Below are 26,978 nucleotides of genomic sequence, written 5' to 3'. Positions count from 1 at the left end.
TTGAAAATCACTAAATCTAAGATAACAAAAGTTTTTTTTAATGCTAATGATCAAAACCAACTTCCTTCTGATAAATTAATAAAACAGAAATGTAAGTACTTCATTTTAAAAGACACAGCCAAACTTACTTTAATACATGCACTTTTTTCGATACTGCTAAACAAATATACCACAAAAGGTTTAATTTTGTCAGAAAGAATTTAGGTGGTTTCAGGAAATTTTCAAGTAAATACATTTTTTCTTACTGTTACCCATACGAAAAAGATTATTTCAAAGTTAAGAGGCTCAAATCGAAAAAGATACATTTTTCATCAACTCAAACCTTTTTTTTAATAATTGTTATTAGTGGCGTTTAGAATAAGAAAGGTATACTGCTCATGGTGGTACCAACTGGTGTAACTTTCTTAAAGCAATCTGGCAATATGGCCAAGAAACTTGAAAGGTATTCTTACCTTGAAGGTAAGAAATTGTTGCTAAAGGACAGAGTCAAATATGCGTACAAGGTTTTTAGCACAAAGTTGTTCATGTCACGTTATTATAAAAGTTCTTAAAGCACAAAAAGTGTAACAATGTCCTATAAATAATGATTGAATATGTGGTCCACTAATAATTTCATACAGGCACTAAAAACATTTTCAAAGATTATGTAATAACATGAGAAAATAATTAAGTGAAAAAGGTGGCACTGGCTGGGTGCAGTGGCTCATGCCTGTAATCCCAGCACTCTGGGAGGCCGAGGCAGGCGGATCACGAGGTCAGGAGTTCGAGATCAGCCTGGCCAACATGGTGAAACCCCATCTCTACTAAAAATACACCACTGCACACTCCATCCTGGGCAACAGAGCGAGACTCCGTCTCAAAAAAAAAAAAAAAAAAAAAAAAAATTCCAGTTCTGTAAGTTTAAATGAATGCTAATGGTATATGTTATGTGCGTATATTTTTATAAATGCGAAAAGTGATATACCACAGTTAGCCATAAAAACAAATAACATCCTGATACATGCCAGAATAAGGTAAGCAAAAGAACCAGACACATTAAAAAAAAAACAACAACACATATAATTGCGTTTATATGAAATGTCCAGAACAGGCAAATTCAAAGAAACAGAAAGTAAACTAGAGGTTGTCAGGGGCTGCTTGAAGGGGAAATGGGGAGTGTAATGGGTGCAGGTTTCTTACTGGGGTAATGAAAATGTTCTGGATTTAGATAGTGGTGATGGATACATAATATTCTAAAAACCACTGAATTATATTCAAAGCAAAAAAATATGAAAAAAGTGATATGCAAAAAAAAGTTTATCAGTGGCAGAGGTATAAATTTTTTCTTCATACTTAACTATATTTTCTAAAGTTAACATATATATTACTTTTATAAACAAAAATCATACCTTCTTTCTCTGATCATCCCTATCAATTGATTATGGATAATAATCAATTATACAAACATGTTATATCTCTTACAACATCTTACAAAATCAAAATCCCTCCCTTATCTTTACTTCTCCTGCTTGCTATCACCTTTACAAAAATTCACTGAAAGAGTTGTCTGTATTCACTGTCTGATTCTTCTCCTCCAATTCTCTCTTTGTATTCCAATTCAACTCCCCTAAGACTGTGCTTATCAAGGTCACCAACACCCCCTAAATTGTTCAATCCAATGGTCAAGTCTCAGTCTTCATGTCACTTGACCTATCGGCAGCACTTGACAAAACTGGTCAATCCATTCTCCTTGAACACAGGGGAATAACAGTCTTGGTTTTCCTTTGATCTCACTAGTTGTTCCTACTCAGTCTCCTGGACTTCTTAAACTAAAGAGGCTCAGGGTTCAGATCTTAAAACTTTTCACTTTTTCTTTTTTTGTTTTTGAGACAGAGTCTTGCTCTGTCACTCAGGCTAGAGTGTAGTGCTGCAATCATGGCTCACTGCAGTCTTGATCTCCTAGGCTCAAGCAATCCTCCTGCCTCAGCCTCTCGGGTAGCTGGGCTACAGGTGCACAGCACCATACCAAGGTAATTTTTTGTATTTTTTCTTAGAGGCAGGGTTTCACCATGTTGCCCAGGCTGGTACTGAACTCCTGGCCTCCAGTGATCCTCCCACCTTGGCCTCTCAAAGTGCTGGGATTACAGGTGTAAGCTGTACCCAGCTAGAACTTTTCACTTTTCTACCTATACTCCCTCTTTGTAAATCTCATCCAGTTTTCTATCCCCATGACAAACTAAAATTCAGAAATACCTGTAACTAGTTCCTCTATCTTCTACCCAGCCCTCATATTCACATGGGGACAGTCTGAAGTTCTGATCTTGGATAGGGAAGTATGAGCGAGAGGTAGGGAAACTGCAGATTATCTTAGAAGTGAAAAAGTTGAAGATACACCCCAATATCCTGTTTTCCCCCAGTCATCCTGAATCATTTGACAAAATGAGTGACAACTAATCAACTAACTGTTAACCAACTAAAGGCTATTGTCCTGTAAATCCAAACCAGAGGACTTAAGAGTACCAAATGATATTTAAGCCAGCATGAATATTTGCCACTAGGTGGCGCCAAACCATAGCCAGGAAAAGAGATTTGGATCAAGAAGGCCACATAAACCCCAGGCAGCTAACAAGTATGCTTGCCCTGATACTTCATCAACTTCGTAATACCCAACCCCTTAACTGACATGACTGATTTTTGTTGTTGTTTTTATTTATCCACTGACAACTCCTGAGTCTAAAACCCCCAACCTAGACTTCTTACCTGAAATCTGGACCTCTCTTATCTACTCATTGCTGCTTACAGGTCTAACAGCACCTGATAGGCCCTGAACTGAACCCCCTAACTTACCCCCCTTGCTCTCCCCACCCTGAATCTGCTCCTCCTCAGTCTTCCCCCTTTCAGTTGGCGGGCCCCCATCCTCCCTGATGCATAACTCAAAAGCCTTCGAGTCATCTATGACCACTACTTCTCTCACACAGTATATCCAAATCCATAACCTATCTTCTTAGTATCTTCAACACACACAGTCAGGATACTTCTCACTACTCTGATCTGTGCTCTGGATTGTTGCAATAATCTGCTGAGTGAGCTCCCTGCTTCAACTTTTGCCCCTTTTAATATATTCCTCAAAATAGGAGCCGGAGTGATTCCACTGAAATGAAATACAACCCTTTAGCAGTTCCTTATCTCACTCAGAATCAAAATTAGCACCTTTAAAATGACTTGCAAAACTCCATACTGTTTGGCCCTTCACTTACTCTGAGCCAGCCACAATATTTCTCAAACCTGACAGGCATGCTCTTGATTTAGGGCTTTGCCCTTGCTGTTCCCTCTGCGTGGAGGGGGCCCCTCCCCTCAGATATCCTGAGAGCTCACTCCTCCTTCTTCAGGTCTTTGCTCTCAGAGAAGCTTGCCCTCAACTACTCTATTTAAAATTAAAATTTCCCTAGTCCCCACCAATCCCTATCTTCTGTCTCTACTTACTACAGTATATGTTGATTGCTACCAGTATGATTCCATATTAATAGTATGGAAGCCACATGAGGGTGGAACTTTTTGTCTTTTTGTTCACTGATTTATTTCCAGTACTTAAAACAGTGCTAACAGTACTTGACAATATTTGTTAAATGTTAAACATATGGAAAAATGTTGCACGATAAAAGCAAGTTTTAAAACTATATGAAAGTAGTATAGCATAGATTTTAAAAAGCATAATTCAAAACTAGATTTGAATTATAGGACTGTCACTTTGTAGCTGTGGGACTTTGAGCAAGTTTCTTATAATTTCTCTCTAAGCAATAATATGCTCATCTGTAAAGTGAGAATAACAGTGCCAACTTCAAACGTTTATAGTGAAGATTAACTGGGTAAATGCATATAAAATGCTTAGAAGAGGACTTAAACCAGGGGTTGACAAACTAAGTCCCATGAAGCCAAATCCAGCCCTCAAACTTGTTTTCATAAACCAAATTTTAGGATGGCACAGCCATGCCCACTATTTATGTATCATTTATGACTCCTTTCACTCTACAATGGCAGAGTTGAGTAGCTGAGTAGCAAGAGAGACCACATGGCCTACAAAGCTATTTGGTCCTTTAGAGAAAAGTATGTTGACTCCAAACTTGGCCAATAGTACGCACCCAGTGCATGTTAGACATCACTGTCTATGTTAATGTATAGTTGCAAGGGTAGATTTGTGTGTATATAATTCCCAACCTGCCAGACTATAAAAATGTTGTTTGTATATGGTACTTTCCAGATATAAAATAAGATATATAATCCCTAAACACAAGGGCACCAACCCCTCTAAGATTATTATCTAGTTGTTGAGACACTGTGATGGTCTCATATTATAGAAAAGGATATTATAATTCTCAAAGAAATTGATATTGACTGATTGATTGGTTGATTGACTGAAAGAGAGAGAAAGGGTCTCCCTCTGTTGCCCAGGCTGGAGTGCGGTAGCACTGTCACAACTTACTGCTGGCCTCAACCTCCTGGGATCAAGCGATCCTCCCACCTCAGCCTCCCAAGTAGCTGAGACTATAGGCACACACCATCAGACCTAGGTAAATTTTTTTTTTATTATTTTTTGTAGAGACAGGCATCTCACTATGTTACCCAGGCTGGATTTAAACTCCTGGACTCAAGTGATCCTCCTGCCTTGGCCTCCCAAAATGCTGGGGTTACAGGCATCAGCCACCACAGCCAGGTGATTCACCTTTAATTTTTTTTAAAAAGTTTCCATACCACGCAGTACATACATACATACGTACATTACCTGTATGTGTGTGTGTGTTTATTTATTTGAGACAGAGTGTTGCTCTTTCACCCAGGATGGAGTGCAGTCGCACGATCTCGGCTCACTACAACCTCCGCCTCCCAGGTTCAAGCGATTCTCGTGCCTCAGCCTCCTGAGTAGCTAGGATTACAGGCGTGTACCACTACCCTGGATAATTTTTGTATTTTTAGTAGAGACAGGGTTTCGCCATGTTGCCCAGGCTGGTCTCAAACTCCACCCACCTCAGCCTCCCAAAGTGCTGGGATTACAGGCATGAGCCACTGCGCCTGGCCCACACAGCACATGTAAAGGTCTTTTCAGTTTTAGCAATGGGGTATAGGGTTAGATAGGGCAGTCCACAGAAGCAAAGAAACAATGATAGGGTACTATAATTCCAAAAAAGCAGAAAGTTACAATAATAAAATTCCAACTAACAAAATATGCTTGTAAGAAATGAACCTGGGTAAAATATTAAATTAATGAGCAAATGTCATAATTTAGTTATCTGTTTGTAGCTTCATAAACAAGTTTCATAATCAAAAATAAAAAATTTGTCAGCCTGTCTGCCCACCAAACAACACCCATAGGTTAATAAAAATAACAGGGTTATAATAGGGTGGCAATAGTGAGAAAGGTTTCTAACCTAGTTCTGGCTCATTGATTATAGAACCTTGGACAATCTCCATTAGAAAATGGGGATGACATATCTGTTGTTTTATGTTTGAAAATTAGAAATCAAACATGAAAATGTGGTAGTTAAAAAAGACTCAATAAAATTCAAAATATTCATTTACAATTGAGTTGAAGGAAAAAAATCACAAATAGCCAAAATTTCTATTAACAATCTGCTACAGGAAGCTACCATGTTGGTAATAGACGCACGGTTTCCCAGTAGGTCCAACAGCAAGTTATTTCTCTGTGATATGGTTTTGACTATTTGTCCCCCTCCAAATTTCATGTTGATCCCCAATGTTAGACATGGGGCCTGGTGGGAGGTCTTTGAGTCATGAGGGTGGATCCTTCATGAATGGCTTGTTGCCACCTCTGCAGTAATGAGTGAATTCTCCGTTTATTAGTTCACACAAGAGCTGATTGTTTAAGAGAGCATGCATGGCACCCCTCCCCTCTCTCATCATGTGACACGCCAGCTCCCCTTCCCCTTCCACCATGATTGGAAGCTTCCTGAGGTTCTCACCAGAAGCAGATGCTGGCACCATGCTTCTTGCACAGCCTGCAGAACCGTGAGCCAAATATACCTCTTTTCTTTACAAGTCACCCAATCTCAGGTATTTCTTTATAGCAATGCACATGGACTAAGACACTATGTCAAAACTTATTGCTGTTTTTGCAGTTGGCAAGAGACGAAGCAGCTGGCATTTAGAGATCGTACTGAATGGAAAGTAACAGTTTTACATACTAGGTTATCCCTAAGCTGGGCTAGTTGGTCTGACCAACTAAAAGAATAGCAGATTCTTATCTCCCATCTCATATTAACCCTGGGGCATATGCTCATAGAATTTCTCTCTCCATGTTTATCTGGCAGAACATGTATAACTGAGTTCAAGTAAGCTAAAAGCATGTATAACTCTGTATTACTACTATCCCCGTAACATTTTATGTTAATGTTTCCTTAAATACCATATTAAATTGTTATAAACTTCTGCCAAATTGTATGCAGCATATTCTACAAATTAACTCTGGTCACCACAGTATATGACATCATGGTAAAGTATAATGTTCTTACCTTGTTCTTCACTTCCTTCCTTACAAAGACTAGAACTTTGGCCCAGACTTAAACTGATATCATCAGAAGTCTTAGCAGTGTCTGTATCTCCTACAAAGTTAAGAGAAACATGTGAGGACCTTATATTAACAGTAAGGCTGTAGGGTGGCATAACCAAGGAAGTATTAATACATCAAGGAGTACTGATGTCTATCAACTAAAGTAATTTTTGTGTATCAAAGTTTACAATAACGGAAGGTACACTGAACTAGCAGGAAGTATCATGGATTATCACAGCACTTAATTATTCTCACAGAACTACAAACCAAACAATGTGGAAAGCTTCAAAATGTAAACTAATAAAACTATTTCTTTAAAAACAAGTGGATTTTAAAAAGGAATGCAAATTACATAACTTGACCCAACATGAATCTCCTTCCCAGGGAAAATTATTAACCTAAAAAACTGTAGGGTAGAAACAATATGAATTTATCTGAATAGATCAAATAGCAGAAAATAACTTGCTCTTTTTTGTTGTTTCATTTGTGCCCACATTAAAAGGTTTCACATCAAATTACTTAGTTTTCCATGAACCCCACTTTAAAACCCACAAAAGTGTTTTCCCTCAAAGGCAAGAAAGTTTCTTATAGATCAAAACTTATGTAATTCACGCAATGTAATGTAAGTGGTCAAACACTTTTGTGAAATTTAGATGATGAAAGAGAACACAATTTAAGTCAAGCAACCTTTAATAAGATAAATAATTTCATCTATAAAATAATTTCAAGAATGATTTTTTTCATCACATTTGAATGTACAGTACTGTTATCTTCATTACAACCAAAATGAAAGGGAAAGGCAAGGGCAACTTTTAAGTTAGATCACACCTACCTTTAATAGTTGCTGCTGTTCCAAGACGCGAGGAACCAGATCCAATCTGAAAACATGACATGAAGTAAATAAAACTAATTAAAATGCTAGCTATGTCATTATCAATACAGACTAGCAAGATTATCAAACAAAATTATATGATCAAAACATGTTATCGATGACTTTTATCAATATTAAAAGATACTTGTTGGACAAGCTCTATTGGAGCCACGCAACCTGTTGGCTGTGGCACAGGCTGCGTGTGTCTTACTGATGTGCCAAGCTACCCAACCCCTCTGCATGCTCAGGACTGATGGAGCCCCCCCAGAGCCAGATCCTCCAATCTCAAGCAACTCACGTCATACAATTATCATCTTTACACTACATCATGACATGTTCATGTTATAAACAAGAGCAAAGCCAGGCTTTATGTCTACCTGAAATAAATTTAGACTTCTTAGGGTATAAAAGGAAGGTTTGGCAGACAAACATTAACATATGCTACAAAGTGCAACGTAAGTCTAACCACCTAATTGTAAGTGTATCATTATGTACCTTCTTTAGTTGGAGACAAAAGTAAGTACTTCTTTATAGACAGAACATTAAAATATAAATCAATAAAAGTCTAAGGCATCCGTGAAAAATGAATTTTTAGCACAAACTATAAGGAGAAAATTAAAACCTGACTGTTGAGCTTTTAGTGCTTATATTCAAGATAGTTTAACACTTCCCTAAAATTTCACAGCCATTACTTATTATACTACCATGAAAATCATATAAATAAATACCATAAATTCCACAAACACATTAAGGAAACTGAAGATAACATAACAGTTACTAAATCAACAAGTCTTAGCAACTCTTCCTATAACTCGTTTTCATGGATTCAAAGAAGAAAAGTCAAGCAAAGTTAGCACTGTAAAATAAAATTAAGAACATTCATGTAGTACTTTATACTTTACCACGTCTTCCTCTTCATTGGTTTGATTTAGTAGGTGTACATCACAAGAAATACACTCAAAATATAAGTTAATGTTGACTCTGAAGGGACATGAGGGCCTTTCTTTATCTGGATGGCAACTGAATGGGTGCACACAGATGTAAAAATTCACTTAGCTGTACACTGAAGGTGTGTACTACGCTGTGTAAGTTACATGCCAGTGAAAAGGTAAATAAAAATATGCATACATATATAGGTTGAAACTACAAATAAACTCTTGAGGTAGCCAATAAAAAAAGGCTTTGTAATAATTTTGAACTATTTTATTAAGCTTGGTTCTTCTAGTTTTTCCTAATTTCTGCTTTCAATTAGCCATAAAAGACATTGCAATTTGCCAGCAAGAAAAAAACCAAAAAGCATTTTATCACAAAAGAAAGTTTCATTCTTACGACACCTGCTACGTAAGTTATAGAATTAACATATGCTATTTTTCTGCTAGAATTAAACATAACTTCCTAGACAGAAATTTAAAAACAAACAAGAAAACAAAAACACCATTTTATGCATACCCATCTAGGAATTTAAACAATTTTTAAATATGGATATGGTAGTCATTTGCTCAGAAGCTCAAAGTATTCCCTTTCTCCTTCTTTAACAATCTTCCTATTTTGTTTCAAAATTGGTCATACACCTTCTGATATATGAGAAGTACGCCCAGTCGCTGGTCTAGAGATAGGTGTATGAACTAGTTCTGGTGAATGAACGTGTGGGAGAATCTGCTGGAGGGCTTCAGGAAAACGTCTTTGTGTGTCTGAGAAGAAAGTGATCAAGGAAAATCTCTGTCCCACACTACTGCCTGCTTCCTAACTTTTCAAACAGGGTCTTGATTGAAGCTGCTGTGCTCATCCTGCAACCCTGAGAAAAAAGCCTAGAGAACTGCAGAGATGCCAATTCAGAGGCCTAACATTAGGCTGCTGAACACAAATGCCACACAATCACCTCCAGATTTAGGTGAAAAACAACTATTTCTTTAAGTCACTATTAGTTGAGTATTCTATTACTTGCTGACAAAGACATTCTTAACAGGTATAATAGAGTGGTTATATTTTATTCTTCATACTTTTCTGCATTATGCTTCCCCTCAAATTATCTAAGAATCATGACTATTTACATGTGAAACAACAGGGCATCCAGAATATAAACTATAGTACATCCAAATGCAATGCATTCCCCAAAGTGTCACTGTAGAAAAACACTTAATGATATTAATGCTCATGATACAATCAATTATGACATTATGGGTTATTTTAATTTTCCTGTTTACCCTCACTCATTAAATTTCCTAAAAATGAAAATGTAAAAATTAAGAAAAAATAGTATCTTTTTACACTTGAGGGTGAAGTTTTTTATTAAAGTGCTTTGCATAAACTAAAATATTCCACTGTTTCTTCTCTATGACAAGTGCCATAGGAAGGATTATGGATACCAGGGAAGAAAGGTTACTTCTAACTAGAGAGCATATCAGGCAAGGCCACCTCCCCCAAGAAGCCATGCCTGTCTCTCCAGCTGGAAACAATTATTTTATCCTATGAAATCATTAGCTCTTCTTCTGTACCATTCCTACGGCAATTTTTACTTCGTTATCTTTTTTTTTTTTTTTTTTTTAGATGGAGTCTCACTCTGTTGCCCAGGCTGGAGTGCAGTGGTGCCATCTCGGCTCACTGCAACCTCCACCTTCCAGGTTCAAGCAATTCTCCTGCCTCAGCCTCCCGGGTAGCTGGGACTACAGGTGCATGCCACCACACCCAGCTAATTTTTTGTATTTTTAGTAGAGACGGAGTTTCACCATACTAGCCAGGCTGGTCTCGATCTCCCGACCTCGTGATAAGCCTACCTCGGCCTCCCAAAGTGCTGGAATTACAGGCGTGAGCCACTGTGCCTGGCCCCTTGGTAACATATATCACATCTTTATCTTTGGTTACTTATATCACATCTACTATGAGATCACAATCTCTTTCAGTATAAGACCCACTCCCCAACCCACACTAAGTAGAATGCCTTCAATACTATTGGGCACTAAAATATTTGAAGGTAGAAAAGTGACAAAAGGAAAGAGAAGGAGGTAAGGAGAGGAATAAAGGTAGGGAAAAGAAAGAATGGAAATGGTGGGTAGAAGATGAAAGGGAGAAAAGCAGAAGTGAAGGAAAGAATAGTAACAATGACCACGATGTAGCTACTATGGTCAGCGGGTTCACTGTTTAGCACCCAAGAAATTTATATAAAATATGATAATGTGTAGCAGTATCTTACACATTATATAATAAAATACATACAAGAAACAACAGTATGTCTATAATGGTAACATCTCCAGCAATGTGCAAAAAGCCAGACTCTTCCTCCTCACTTCAGCTTCTCTAAAGGGTAAGAATAATTATGTCAACCATTTATTTTGTCATAAACAGTATAAAATGAAAACACTAAAATCCAAGTAGCACAATAGCCTCCAATATTTGCCCATTTTTATTAAAAAGTTATTATTTTAAGTAAAAGTTATGCTGTGTGTTTAACAACATGCACACATGCTTTAATCACAGTCAAAAACGGACTCCCTCCCTAAAACAAACAGGCAAGTTCCAACAGACATGATGCCAAGGTCACAGGATCCAAAAGTGCCTGGCCACTACTGGCCCTTTCATCTTTCCTTTTTGTGAAAAGGAAAAAAGCTCTCCAAAAGATGATTGGAGAAATGTAGGCTTACTCTCCGGGGGTCTGATACTACCTACATCTGTCAATAAGAAGAAAGCCCAGGGTTAATTAAGAATACAAGACATGCAGCCATATTCAAGAATTGAGTTATTTCATTTTATAAAAAGAGACAGAGAAACACAAGGCCAACAAAAAAACAGGATCAAGGATAGTAACCCTTGTTTTCAAACAGGCACTGTAAAATTTGAAACAAAAAGTATCAATCTAACGCTGGGCATGGTGGCTCACATCTGTAATCCCAGCACTTTGGGAGGGTGAGGTGGGCAGATCACCTGAAGTCAGGAGTTCGAGGCAGTCTGGACAACATGGTGAACCCTGTCTCTACTAAAAATGCAAAAAAATTAGCCAGGTGTGGTGGCAGACACCTGTAATCCCAGCTACTTGGGAGGCTGAGGCATGAGAACGGCTTGAACCTGGGAGATGGAGGTTGCAGTGAGCCAAGATTGTGCCACTGCACTCCAGCCTGGATGACAGAGCAAGATTCTATCTCAGAAAAAAAAAGTATCAATCTAATTAATATGTCATAGCTCTTTTCACATTCTTTAAACAAACAAACCAACAACAACAACAACAAAAACTCTGACATCTCCCATTCCATGAGCTTGTTATGGAAGGAAGACAAATTTAAGAATCTACATGTTCTGTACTATAATCGATCACAACCAAAACGGTTACCTTTAATAGTTTAGTCATTCACTGTAACTTTAAATCATGAACATGCTAATCAAATAGAGTCAAATCTTCTATCAAAATATATTAGAAAACAAGACCCTGTTCAAGATTTTGATTCATATAGTGTTTTTCATAACATTGTTCTCAAGGCTACCAATGCGAAGAGTAGAGTACTACAGGACAGAGTTGGCAGAATTATATCTGCTATTTACTCATTTGTTAAATGAGAAGCTAGGTCTGATCTACCGCTCATGTTTTATTACCAAGACACATAAGGATAATTAGCAATCATTAATTTAAAGTCAACTGTACACAAGGCAGTATATAAGACAGAAGAAAAAAAGAGGAAAATCTACTCTGTAGAGCCTTGTAAAGTGCCATATAAATAAGTACTCGTCTGCAAAAGAAAGGGTCAACACCATAAGGTGTTTGAAAATCTTGAGAAATGTAGGATAGTTACAAGAAGAGTTAGTTAGACCAGAAAATAAAGATGACTAAGTCTGTCTCTATAACAGAAAGCAGGGAGAAAAGAGAAGAATGGTTTCAATCCACAAGCTGTGTCATATGATAACAAGAAGACTGGAGTGAGAAGTGAGGTCTAGTCCAGACCCTGATATAAATCAGCTATTTCTTCTTCTATATAATGAAAAGACTGACATAGCAACTCCTAAAACCTATAGTTATGTAAAGGTCTGCTAAGAGAAGACCGTGAACATTTCCAACAAAGTTCATAGAATTTTACTCTACCCAATGAAATCATCTGCTGAGAAGGACAGCAGGAGTAACTGGGACTTTGATTAGTGTACAGGTATTTAGGATGAATAAGAGAACTAGAGCAGCAAAGGTCCAGCCAAGTTTTGAAATAATACTTCAAGAGTTACCATTTTAAGTTAAAAGTTACATAGTAGAAAGACATTAAAATTGGTAAAAGTAAATTTGTATTTTACTTTTAGCCTTACCATTAAAAAACATCTTGAACACTGATAGATTTTCAGCATTTATTTTTATTTTTATTTTTTGGCCACGTTTAAACCGGGGGTAACCACAGACATCTACACCTCTCCAATACAGATGATGTGAAGGTAAATAAGATAGTGCAAGCTAGAAGCTAAATTTCCTAAGGGTATTCACAACTGTCATAATCAAAACTATACACCCAAAGATGAGTCTGTGGTAATGCTCAACAAATATGTAATTAATCAATGTGAAAAGTAACTTAAAAAGAATATTAATAAAAGATGTTATTAATAAGCAATTAAAAATAACAATCAGAAAGATATGACAAAACATCAGCCGACTTAAAGACATGAGAATAACGGAGACCACCATCAGGAGGAGGGAAAAAGGCAAAATAAAACAGTGCAGGTTCCTACCTGGTTGCTTGGATCTAGACCGGCATAAGAATTTCTGGAACTGCAACCAACTGGGGGTGTGGCCTCTCGGATGAACTCAGACATTTCAATCCCTCCACCAGGATCACTGCGGAGAAAAAAATGAGAAAAAGAATAACTGTCATTATTCTGACTCCAATGCTTTTCCTTTGTTAATTTTTTAAGTTATACTTTTTTCTACAAAACTAAGAGGTTCTGATTTTTAATCAAGCAAATAGCAAAAAAGGTAAACCATGATCATTCTTCATTTATAAGTCTGATACTTGGAACTATTTTATAACCACATCACTACTTGAAAATAGGTAAAACTCTCTTATTCCAAACTCTCTACATCCAATCCAACATTAGAAACTGGCATTAATTACAATTATAGCATACTAAATATGTTATGATATGTGCCATCAAACCACTCTCACAAAGAAATGATTGCCTTTTGCTTCCCTAGAGCAAAGAGAAATTGTTCAATTGTAAACACAGAATGTAATCAGATATTACATTAATGAATCCCCGCGAGATCAGTCCGAATGAGCCGCATGATACAGTGATGAATACACAAGAGAACAATCACCCTGGTCAAGCCATTTGTATCTGTATTCTTTAAGTAAACAGAATTTAACTAGAATACTAACTTGTTTTACAGAACTGGAAATCTAAGATTTTAGATCTGTACATGTTTAGAAAGCCAAGGTAAAAAAAAAAGAAAGTGATGCTATGCAGTAACGATACAGAAAGACAAAAGAGAGAAAAGTACTAGGTTCAAAGCACTGGAGAAGCCCAAGCACGGTACTTAAAGATAACAGGAACCCAGATTTACGGGGAAAAAACCACACACCAAATTTCACAAAACTTAGAAAATGCTACATAAGGTTCCTCAGGAAGACAACTCTTAGAATAAGTCATAATCCTACTTTTTGCCCAGAGTTTTTTACTAATTCTACCTGCTATAAACAGAGTAAGTAGTCAATAGTCTATATATATATATATATATTTGCTATTATCTGGATAAAAGTTACAATATATGTGTTGGACATTACAGAGGATATATCTTGCTATCTGGCATCCAATTCAACCTCCTGATTATTAAAAAAAAAAAAAAAAAAAAGCAACCCCAAATTCTTCAGGTGAACCACCTCATCCCAAACTCTCATAGGTTTTTGGGTAATGTTGACCCCACCCTCAGGTTTAGGGGTGGGCTCTACTGTCCAAAGTCATCAGCATATGCCATTGTTCTGGTTATTCAGATTAGCTCTAGAATAAGCACAGGACCCAACCCAGGCTAGTATGAATCAGGCCAGGAATGTCTTAGGTGAGAGGAAATTTCTCTATATCTGCTACTCTTAATGTTGAGACTTAAGGCCTGGAGGTGCAGCAGCCATCTTATAACCATTAAGGGGGAGCTTGTTCTAAGAAGCCAAAATAATAGAAAAGAACAGAGCCTGGCTAGAAGAAGAGAAGCAGGGACATGAAGTGACAGTTTGAAACATTGCATCCTGATACATCTGAAGACATCCCTCACATGCAGACTTTCAGTAATGTGAGTAGTAAATTCCCTTAAACTTTTTTGGGTATTCTGACAGCTGCAATCAAAAGATATAAGCAATATATAATTTTCCATTTAAGTATTTAACATTATAGCAGTTTGAACTCTAGTGTGTTTTTATTACCAATGATCTCATAATTATAATGTCCCTGTTTGCTTAATAGGTTCCTAACTCTAAGCCATTGACTACAGTCAGCTAACTAAGGTTCAACAAAGAAAACTAGCTTTCTAACTTACTATCCATTCATAAAAATAAAATATATTGGAACTCAGGTAAACATATGGCCAATTCAGTATACAAATACTCATGTGTGAGAAATGTAGAACATGTTCACGTTTATGAGCTGTCTGGTGTTAACTCGTACAAGCTATGTAGGCCAGAGGAGAAATTTTTCTAAATTGGAAAAACTTTAAGTGTGTATATAGAGGCACTATCACCACACTAAATTAGTAATGAATATTCAAATATTCAGCAATATTACAGTTTCTCCACTAGAATGCATCCTCTAAGTGAGATCCAAAGAAATCAGAAGATGGAGAGCAAGGTACAGATTAAGAAATAACACAGAAAGGAGAGGACAGCCGTCATCTTGCCTAGTCTCTCTCTCTATATATATATACACACACATACATACACACACACACACACACATATACATACATATATGTCAACTTTATTGAAATATGATTCGCATATCGTACAGTTCACCCTTTTAAGCTGTATAATTCAGTGGTTTTTAGCATATTCATTAAATTATGAAACCACCACCAAAGCCAATTTTAGACCACTTTTATCACCTCAAAAACAAACCCCTTTAACCATTACTACCCGTCCCTTTCCATCCTCCTTAGCCCTAGACAACCATTAATTTACATTCTGTCTTTACAGATTTCCCTGTCCTGGACATTCTATATAAATGGAATTATATGTGATGTTTTGTGTCTGGCTTCTTTCACTTAGCATAATGTTTTCAAGGTTCATCCATGTCATAGCATGCATCAGTATTTCATTCCTTTTTATAGCCAAGTAATATTCCACACTATGGATAAACCACATTTGTTTATCCAGTCATCAACTGATGGATAATCTTGCCTAGTTTTATACATCATTTCTGATAGCAAGTCCAAATTATTACAATCTGAACATACAGTTATTATTACTAATACATAAAAACAGGCTGGGTGTGTGGTTCATGCCTGTAATCCTAGCACTTGGGAGGCCAAGACGGGCAGATCACTTGAGCCCAAGAGTTCGAGACCAGACTGGGCAACATGACAAAACCCCATCTCTACAGAAACATTACCCAAGCATGGTGGCACGTGCCTGTACTCCCAGCAACTCAAGAGGCTGAGGTGAGCAGAGAGATTTAGCCCGGGAGGTAAAGGCTGCAGTGAGCTATGATTGCACCACTGCACTCCAGCCTGGGCAACAGAGCAAGACCCTGTCTCAAAATAATAATAATAATAATATAATAAAAACAAATATTTACTAAGTACTTATTATATCCAGTCATAGCAGTATGTGCTTTATTTGCATTTTCTGATGAAACCTTCCCTAACATTTATGATATGATTCTCCTCTTACAGTTATTATTCTCCTCTTACAGTTGAAAAACCTGAAAACCAAAAGGCAAAAAAACTTGCCTAAGGTCTCAGAGGAGGAATGAAACATAAACTGAGTCACTGTACCTGGAGTTCACGTGGGAGGGGAGGACAGAAATAATACCTCCTCAGCACTCTGCAAATAAGTTACCATATCTGTTCTTTCTTTATTTCCCACACACTTGAATACAGGTACTCATAGCCAGCATGGCCTAAGATAAGGCTCAAAAACCAGGTCTGTGAAACTCTAAAGCCCACATTCTTGCTTTTTTTGTTTTTTTAAGAGACAGGGTCTTGCCCTGTCACCCAGGCTGGGGTGCAGTGGTGCAATCATAGCTCACTGCAGCCTCAAACTCCTGGGCTCAAGTGATCCTCCCACCTCCGCCTCCTGAGTAGCTGGGGCTACATGTCCATGCCACCGTATCTGGCTATTTTTTTTTTTTTTTTTTTTTTTTTCTAATTTTCTGTAGAGACAGAGTCTCACTGTATTATCCAGGCTGGTCTCAAAATCCTGGCCTCAAGGGATCCTCCCACCTTGGCCTCCCAAAGTGCTGGGAATACAAGTGTGAGCCACTGCGCTTGGCCCTCATTCTTTCTAAGAAAACATACTGCCTTATACCAAATAGGCACTAGTCTCTTTCCAGGTCAAAACCGAAAGTAAACACCATTATTTAGAGCAGGGATTTTTAAACTCAGTACTACTGACATTTTGGGGGCAAATAATGTTTGACTGCATTGTAGGATGGCTAGCAGCATCTCTGGCCTTTACCCACTAGATGCCAGCAGCAGCCCCTCAATGTGACAACCAAAAAAATCTCCAGACATTGCTAAATGTGCCCTGGGGGACAAAATAACCCCCAGTTGAGAAATAATGATTTAGAACTAATGGTCAACAAACAACAATGTGTGGAAAGAAAGGAAATATCAAAGGAATAAAAATGATGAAGAGAAAAAATGAACAGGTGTTTTTATTTAAAAAAAAAAAACCCTCTAGTAAAATTTCTGCACTTCTTTCTTCTCTATAAATTCAGAAGTAAAACTCTTAGCCAAGCTGTAGATGTTCTAAATATAGCTAAACATATAAAATAGCTGAGTAAGAGTTTTCTTTATTGGCAAGACTTGCAGGTTTGCAGCAATGGAGATTTCAGCACATACCTGGAAAGCATAGTAGTTTATAATTCTCACAGTAGCAAAGTGGTCTACTGCAGTAAGCAATACACCAAATTCAGGCAATATCTACCTTTATGCCTTAACTTCCCCATCTGTTAAGAAAAAAAACAAACCAGGTACAGGGAAAGGCAGAAAAGCAGAAGAGATCTAATCTGAATTACCGAGAAGTCTTCACAAACTAATTTGTTGATTATTAGTATCATATTTATTGCTCATGCTCAGGCTTTGATCAGAAACTTTGCAACACCATTACAATACCAAGTTTGTAAATGTGGAGTAAAATGATGCTCATAAAAATAAGAATAGATAAAAACAAAGTTCCTATATTCACAGGAACAAAGTTCCTAAACAAAATAATCTCTCTCAGAAAACAACCTAAAATCCAGCTTCATACAGTTTAAACTGATTTGTAGTTTACAATATCATAAGCATTACTGCCATGAGAAACATACAGAAACCATGATCTTTCTTCAAATGTTTGTATTCAAATCCTAAAATTCAATGTTACTTCCTGAAGCATTAGAAATGTAAAAAAAATTAGTGACTGATTCTTTCTCTAAAAGATTGAACCATTTTTTACCTGCTGTACCACATAAAAGAGAGACCAATGAAAACCATAAAGCTCAAGTAGTTCTGCTATATTTATTCATTCACACAACAAACTGAGAGCCACAATGTACCACGCACAGTGATAGGCTCTAGATATACAAGTATTTATTTTCCTATTCATTTCTTTTCCTCAGAACAGAACATGAGATTCACAAGTGCGAGGGTGAGGAAAGGAGATGTCAAAAACAAAAACCTACAACAAAGCTCTTACTTAATAGTGAAACTTAAAAATATTAAAGATTAGAAAAAAGACAAGGATGTACACCAATAATATTTCAATTTAACCATGTGCTAGATATCCTAGCCAGTGAAAAAAATTAAACAAGAAGTATAAGGACTAGAAAGTAAGAAATAATTGTGATCATATAGACAAGGGAACATCATTAATAAGGGGGTTTAACAAGATTGCTAGACACAAAATAAATTGTGACATTTCAGGGGGAAAAACAAAATTACATTTTATACTAGCATAAATACTATAAAATCATAAATTTCCTTTTAATGGAGAAAATGAAAAACCATTACTGAAAGGTATTTAAAAAGACTAAATAAATGGAGAGATTCAATATTGTAAAGATGCAAATTCTCAGCAGAGGGATCTACAAATTTAGTGTAGCTCCAATAAAAATACCAAGTTCCTGTAGACTTTCTCTAGCAGACTCTAAAGTTTACATCAAAAATCAAAGAGCCAAGAATAGCGAAGTCTCACCTAAAAAAGAATATGGTGGGAGGTTTACCCCACTGGCTATCAAGAGTCATGTTTTAAAGCTGATAAGGATGGTATGGTAATGGCACAGGCAAGCAGATCAACAGAACAGAAAAGAGAGCCCAGAAACAAGCCACCAGAAATGAAAATTTAGCTTATGCCATAGATAGTGCTGCAAATTACTAAGGAAAAGATAGTCCACTTAACAAATACTGGGTAAATCAGAGATTCATAAAGAAAAAAATAAGCCTTAAGAACCTACCTGATACTACAGACTTAAATAACTTTGGGTAGAATTGAAATGTGAAAACAAAAGAAACATGAAACTTCAAAAAGACACTACAGAATACCTTTCTGGTCTCCGTGTAGAAAATAATTCAGACACAAAAATGCTAGCTGGGCGCGTGGATCACGCCTGTAATCCCAGCACTTTGGGAGGCTGAGGCGGGTGGATCACCTGAGGTCAGGAGTTTGAGACCAGCCTGGCGAACATGGTGAGACCCCAACTCTACTAAAAATACAAAATTAACCAGGTGTGGTGGCACATGCCTGTAATCCCAGCTACTCAGGAGGCAAGGCAAAAGACTCGCTTGAATCCAGGAGGCAGAGGTTGCAGTGAGCTGAGATTGTGCCACTGCACTGCAGCTTGGGCGACAAAAGTGAAACTCCATTTCATTAAAAAAAAAAAAAAAGAAAAGAAAAGAAAAAAACACAAAGAACAAAAAACCTGATTACTAAAAAGTGGCAAATTTCATCGTTCTAAATTTAAGAGTATATGATAATCATAAGAAACTTTAAGGAAAGCAAAATGACAAGCCACAAGTGGGAGATGACTGTAATATATACATAATAAAGGAATAGCATGAATATATAAAAAAAAAAATTCCTATTAATCATTAAGAAAAAGACAGCTCCAAAGAAAAATGAAACAAAACATAAATGAGCACTGGAAAAAAGAAAAAACCTAAATGGACCATATATAAAAAAAAAAAATGCTTAACCTCAGTAGTAATCAGAAAAGTTAACTGAAAGTCACAATGAGACACCTTTTACACTTCATGAATGGCAAATTTTTCCAAGACAGGGTCTTGCTCTGCCACCCAGGCTGGAGTGCAGTGGTGTGATCAAAGCCCACTGAACTCTTGAACTCCTGGTCTCAAGTGATCCTCCTGCCTCAGCTTCCCAGGTATCTGGCACTACAGGTGCGCACCACCATACCTAGCTAAAATTTTTTTTATTTTTTATTTTTTGTAAAGACAAGGTCTCACTATGTTGCCCAAACTGATCTGGAACTCCTGGCTTCAAGCTGTCCTCCCATCTCTCCCTCCCAAAGTGCTGGATTACAGGCAGGAGCCATACTGCCCAGCCAATTTTCTTTTTTTAAATCCCAAATCAATAGCTATGTGAATGGCAAATTTTTAAGGTTTACCAATATCAAATGTTGATGAAGATGTGAACAATAAGGACCTTCATACACTACCGGTGAGAGTATAAACTGGTAAAATCATTTTGGTACACAGCTTGGAATTGCCTGATAAAATTGAACATGAAAATGCCCTATAAACCAGCTTACATAAACTAGATATACACATGTACCACAAGACAAAAAACACTAGAAATAATCTGAATGGCTATAAATAGAAGAATGAATAAATAGACTATGGTCTATTCTTACAGTGGCAGACTACATGTAGGTCAATATGAATAAACTCTAGCTACAAACATCACCATGTGTGAGTCAATAAAGTATAATATACTGTGCAAAAAAAAATCTCTCATACAGAAATGCATACAGTATGATTCTCTTAGGATGTCCTAAAGCAGACAAAAATAAATAAATATATTCAGGAATATCTACAAAGAGTGTGTAACAATAAAGAAAAGCAAGGGAGTTATTCACAAAAAATTCAAGATTATGGTTACTCCTGAAGGGAAAAGTGGAATGAAATGGGAAAGGAATGTCATGAAGCTTATATAGTATTTTTATAATGTTTTATTTCTTAAGCTGTGTGGTAGGTAATGAAGTAGTCACTTGATTATTGCTAACATAGTGTTTGGAATACATTTTTCACAATAAAAAATTTTTAAAGTAAAAGAAAATGGAAAAAACAATTCAGAAGCAATGACAAATATATATAATATCCAGAAATAATTAGAACAATTATCAAGTGTTACCATGTGTCAGGAATTATTCTAAGAACGCTCTATATATTATTTCATTTATTCATTGTAATAATCCTATGAGAGAGTTCCATTATTTTCCTCATCATTCTGACAAGAAAGCCAGCTCATAAAAGCTTGAGTAGCTTCTCCAATGTCATACAATGAAGAAGCCTTGGCTGACTGAGTGTGAAGTCTACATTCTGTTTGCTTATCCACAATGTACGAGTATGCACTTCTTAACAGAAATAGAATAGGCCTAGGAAATGTACAGAAACCATTTAAAAAATGTGAAAGGTTATAAGACATAAAAGATAAGTGAATAAAGAGATGATAAATAAAAACATAAGAAAATAAATGGAAATCTCTCATCTATATCCCTATTTTAAAAGTTGAGTTTCTACAAATTTAATAGAATTGTCATCAAAATTCTAATGAAATTTTTTGGAGGATAAGCACACATGAAGATATCTCACAAAAGTAAGTATATGCACGAGAATAATCAAAATAATATCAAAAAAGGTCAGGTGTGGTGGCTCATACCTGTAATCCTAGCACTTCGGGAGACCGAGGCAGGCAGATTACCTGAGGTCAGGAGTCCAGCACCAGCCTGGCCAACATGATGAAACCCCGTCTCTACTAAAAATACAAAAATTAGCTGGGCATGGTGGTGCACGCCTGTAATCCCAGCTACTTGGGAGGCTGAGGCAGGAGAACCGTTTGAACCTGGGAGGTGGAGGTTGCAGTGAGCTGAGATCGCACCACTGCACTCCAGTCTGGGCGACAGAGCAAGGCTCCATCTCAAAACAAACAAACAAACAAACCCCCCCCCCAAAAAAAAAATAATATCAAAAAAGAAAAATACTGGAGTCACTCACAATGCTAAGTATTAAACATATTATAAAGCCACTATGATAAAAACAGTATGGTATAAATGAAAAAAGGCAGAAAGATAAAGCAGAAAACTAAGTTCAGAAACTAACATAAGTATATACAGTACACTACATGAAAAAGAAAGCATCTAAATTTACAGGGAAAAAATTTGTTACTTAATGAACAGTGTTGCAATAAACAAACCTAAACAAATTAAGTTAAAATGTTTTCAAACTGACAACAATTTAAGAGTAAAAAGTAAAATGATAAAAATACTGAAAGTAGATACAAAGATCTTAATTTATTGTATATTTATATAATTTGAGGGAAGGAAAATCTTAGAAAACGTTATCAAAAACAGAAATAACAAACACACAAAATTGGACCACAGAAAAATAAATTACAGGATATAAAGACACTGACAAATAAAATGCTATAAACTGAGGAAGACTATTTGACACAGAAGAGCTAATATCTTTTGTTTAAAAAAGTCCCAAAATCAATAGCAAAAAAAAAAATCCACCAATAGAAAAATATACAGTTCACAGAATAACACATATAAATGGCAATAAGAAAAATACCTCCATTTCACTAGTAATTCAAAAACGGGAATATTAAACAATAATTTATTTACATATTAAACAATAAGATATCACAGTTTTTCAAAATACTAAATACTCAAGAGCTGTCAAACGTGCAAAAAAAAGAGGCAGCTGAATTTCTGGTCATAGTCATTAAATGGTAAAATCTTGGGAATTTGGCAATACATATTGGAAAACTTAAAAATGTGCATAGCATTTCTAGTAATTCCACCTCTGAAAAACTATGGTAAAACATTTAATCATTGAAAATTTAAACATCGCAGTTATCTAATATTTAAATTTCAAAATAATTGATATAATTTAAAATAGGATAAAATACATCAACATAATGAGATACTGTGCATCATTAAACATAATATCACAGAATAATTGTTTTCACTACTTCAAATATTTGCTGAGTACCTACCTATCATTGCCAGACACTGATTTTGGAACTGGGAATATAACAGTTTATAAGAAAAATAAGGTCATTACCTTCAAGAAGTTCATCAATGCAAATAAATGTTAAGATAATTTCAGATAGTGATTAAGGCAATAAACAAAAATTATGAGGGTAAAATATATGTTTAATTAACAAACAGGGTACTCATGTTAAGAATAAGGAATAAACAAAGGCTTTCAATGCCCTGGAAAATATATGGAAATATCACCTGTCTTAACAGAGGAGTGCCCACTTTTTGTTACATTATTTATGTCTTGATGTCTGAAATATTTCATATTATGCTCAGTGGAAACAACTGCTTAGATTATTTGATCTTTCTCAACTTGGTTTCCACATCTGTAAATCAGGGATAATAACAGGATGTGCCTGCTAAAATTGTTTTGAAGTATGTCAAGTGTTCACAAAAATACTTTTCCAAGAGTTATATTAGGGGTACCTATTATTTTGTGTAAGGTCACAAACTTTTGACTATGAATAAAGTACACACTTCTGTCAAATAGGTAAAGTGGAAAGTGGGCAAGGCCAAGGTCATGCTACAGAATGTGACTGAGCAACAGGGGGATCACTTCAGCCGGGATGGGAAAGGAAAGCCTCCAGGAGGAGTTGACATCCAATCACAGTTGAATCCTAAGAAGTCCGTCTTACAAAGATCTAGGAAAGAAACAGCTAAGTTTCTAAGGTAAGTTTCTAAGGTAAGAATATACAATTGAAAGATATTTACAACAGGTTAAGTAAAGTATATTACTTATAAATGTCAAGTAAAATATCACAATTTGCTTAAGGTGTGTGTAGATATATGTGTATATACATGTATGTATGTACGTGTGTATATATGTCTATATGTACATATATACACATATATACACACGTGTGTATATATGTACATATATACACATATATACACGTGTGTGTATATGTATATACACGTATATGTGTATATACATATACACACATATACGTGTATATACATGTGTATGTGTGTGTATCTACACAGATACACACACGTGTATATATACACATATACATATATCTATATATACATGTGTATATACAAACACATACATTTTATTTATATGAGTAAATAAAAATAAATGCTGAGATGTATAAGCCATGCTCAATAATTTCTTTAGGCTGCTGGTTTTGGTCTCTAGCGTAAGTAACTATCATACAGTAGTGTATTTATCAGGGGAACCAGCCCCCAATATTTCAACGAAGGTTCTTTTCTATTTCCCTAAGTGTCGGCTGGTCTGAGAAATAAAGGGAAAGAGTACAAAAGAGAGAAATTTTAAAGCTGGCTGTCCAGGGGAGACATCACATGTCGGCAGGTTCCGTGATGCCCCCTGAGCCACAAAACCAGCAAGTTTTTATTATGGATTTCAAAAGGGGAGGGGTGTATGAATAGGGTGTGGGTCACAGAGATCACATGCTTCAAGGGCAATAAAATATCACAAGGCAAATGGGCAGGGCAAGGTCACAAGTCCAGGGCGAAATTAGAATTACTGATGAGGTTCACTGTCCCGCTGTGCACGCATTGTCATTGATAAACATCTTAACAGGAAACAGGGTTCAAGAGCAGAGAACCAGTCTGACTAGAATTTCGCCAGGCTGTTATTTCCCAATCCTAACAAGCCTGGGGGCAGTGCTGGAGACCAGGGCATATTTCATCCCTTATCTACAACTGCTTAAGACAGACACTCCCAGAGTGGCCATTTTAGAGTCCTCCCCCTGGGAATGCATTCTTTTCCCAGGGCTGTTCCTTGCTAAGAAAAAGAATTCAGCGATATTTCTCTTATTTGCTTTTGCAAGAAGAGAAATATGACTCTGTTCCACCCAGCCCGCAGGCAGTCAGACTTTATGGTTATCTCCCTTGTTCCCTGAAAATCGCTGTTATCCTATTCCCTTTCTAGGTGCCCAGATTTCATATTGCTCAAACACACGTGCTCTACAAACAATTTGTACAGATAACGCAATCATCACAGGATCCTGAGGTGAGATATATCCTCAGCTTACGAAGAATACGGGATTAAGAGATTAAAGGACAGGCATAGGAAATTATAAGAGTATTGACTGAGGAAGTGATAAATGTCTATGAAATCTTCACAATTTATGTTCAGAGATTACAGTAAAGACAGGCGTAAGAAATTATAAAAGTATTAATTTGGGGAACTAACAAATGTCCATGAAATCTTCACAATTTATGTTCTTCTGCCACAGCTTCAGCCAGTTCCTCTGTTCGGGGTCCCTGTCTTCCCGCAACAGTACTGTTCTAACCTGTCTAGTATTGAGGCCAAGAATATTGATTTAATCCCCCAAACACGCCAGTTAGCTTAGCTCTGTTCTAATATTAAAATATGTACCCACCATTGTATCTACAGTGGTAAGATCTAACACTGCCTTAAAACCATATAACGAAAACAAGTACAATATAATAATCACATCATCATACAGATAACACAATCTAAATCATTACAATCAATCAATGATATAGGTTTCCTTACCTCGGTCCATTGCTGTCTTTTCTCCTGGTTGAACAGTTGCCTTGTTCAGCTTTGGTTCGCTGATTCGTGAACTCATTTGCAGTCCTATCTACAACTTCTCCAGCATCAAGTGCTCTGTGTAGTCGATAGTTGACCATCTTCAGAACAATGAAAACAGCAGCTATCACAGGACAATAAACTGCTACTATAATCATGGTAGAAGGAAGGGCCTTTAAGAGAAAGAAAATAAGGAAATACATTTTAAAATATTTTATATTGTATTCAATTAGATAAATCTGTATCTAAAATAATAAACACATTTACACACAAAGCAACAACTATGTTACTAGCGCTAAGCTGCAAAACTTAGCAGCTTCAATGCCCAATGCAAAAGACACTAACTACATGTGGCTACTGAGTAACTGAAATATGGCTAGTTTGAACTGAGATGTAAAGTAAGAATAAACACTGCATTTCAAAGATTCAATATAAAAAAATGTAAAATATCGCAATTTTTATGTTGATTACATGTTGAAATAATACTTAGATTATACTGGTCAAATAAAACATTATTAAAATTAATTTCATGTGTTTCTTTTTACTTAATGTGGCTACTAGAAAATGTTAAATGATATATATGGCTTGCCTGCATTACATTCCCACTGGACAGCACAGGTATACTGTCCATGCCAAAAGCCTTATTGTACAATTGGAGAACAAAGGTATCACATTACAGTATATGTGAAGAAATCAAGGTTGTGATCCAAATATAATGCCTGTTTATGGGCTCTGTGCAACCATTTTTTAGGATGCATTCTTTGTATTCCTGAAAATTGGAAGTTAAAACTGTCATGAGAATGACCTTAGAACTGTGACTGTAAAACTAGGTAAGATATGGAAGACATGCAAAATCCAGGTGGGTTTTATTTTAAAATAGTTAAACATTTAAAATACTTAAAAATTGTGGCCTGCCAAACAAATAGAATAAAAGAACACAGAACAGAATCAAGTAACAGATTAAATAAAATAAGTCAGCCAAACATCCTGGGTGTGGGGCTGAAGGCCCATCACACAGGAGGACTCAGTGATGGGGAACTTGAGTCCACAGGTGGCAGGCTTGGAGACCAGCTCACTGGGAAGGCAAGGCCTAGAGTCACTACTGGCAGAGGTAATACAACTAGGCTCAACTTATCCCAATTTCATGAGAAAAATCACCCAGACATCTATAGCTCTAGACCCCAGGTTTTCACAAGATTCAATCTCAGTTATCTGAGAACATGACCCCAAATTGGCTTTAAAAGAGTAACCTCTAGCCAGGCGTAGTGGTGGGCATTTGTAATCCCAGCTACTTGGGAGGCCGAGGCAGGAGAATCACTTGAACCTGGGAGGTGGAGGTTCTAGTGAGCCAAGATCATGCCACCGCACTCCAGCCTGGGTAACACAGTGAGACTCCATTTCAAAAAGAAAAAAAAAAAGTTAACCTCAAATCACTTGAGACAAAAATAAAAATGTCTTGATGAGCCAGGCAGGTTTAGAATACAGATATGATCAAAGTTTCTTTAAAAAAAAAAATTTTTTTTTGAGAGGGAAAGAGTGTGGGTTGAAATTAGGATGGAAAAACATAAAGTCCACAAATTAATACTTTTGTGTTGAGTGTGGGCATAATAGGTATATAT

At 36.5% G+C, this 26,978-nt stretch overlaps 1 protein-coding gene across 13 annotated transcripts in view; it reads right to left on the bottom strand.

Annotated features, from left to right (window-relative positions):
• PCNX1 (pecanex 1) overlaps positions 1–26,978 on the bottom strand; it is a 196,746-nt gene that overhangs the window by 132,520 nt on the left and 37,248 nt on the right. For all 13 annotated transcript variants that reach the window (XM_054530275.2, XM_054530277.2, XM_054530281.2 and 10 more), the window contains exons 2-5: positions 25,324–25,532; positions 13,104–13,209; positions 7,374–7,419; positions 6,504–6,593 (exon numbers count right to left, since the gene is read on the bottom strand). In XM_054530275.2, coding sequence (XP_054386250.2) covers positions 6,504–6,593; positions 7,374–7,419; positions 13,104–13,209; positions 25,324–25,532 — 451 coding nt within the window. The remainder of the gene's footprint in view (positions 1–6,503; positions 6,594–7,373; positions 7,420–13,103; positions 13,210–25,323; positions 25,533–26,978) is intronic.

This window comes from Pongo abelii, chromosome 15 (genome assembly GCF_028885655.2).
Source record: "Pongo abelii isolate AG06213 chromosome 15, NHGRI_mPonAbe1-v2.0_pri, whole genome shotgun sequence".
Lineage (NCBI taxonomy): Eukaryota > Metazoa > Chordata > Mammalia > Primates > Hominidae > Pongo > Pongo abelii.
This window is presented reverse-complemented; position numbering and strand designations above follow the sequence as displayed.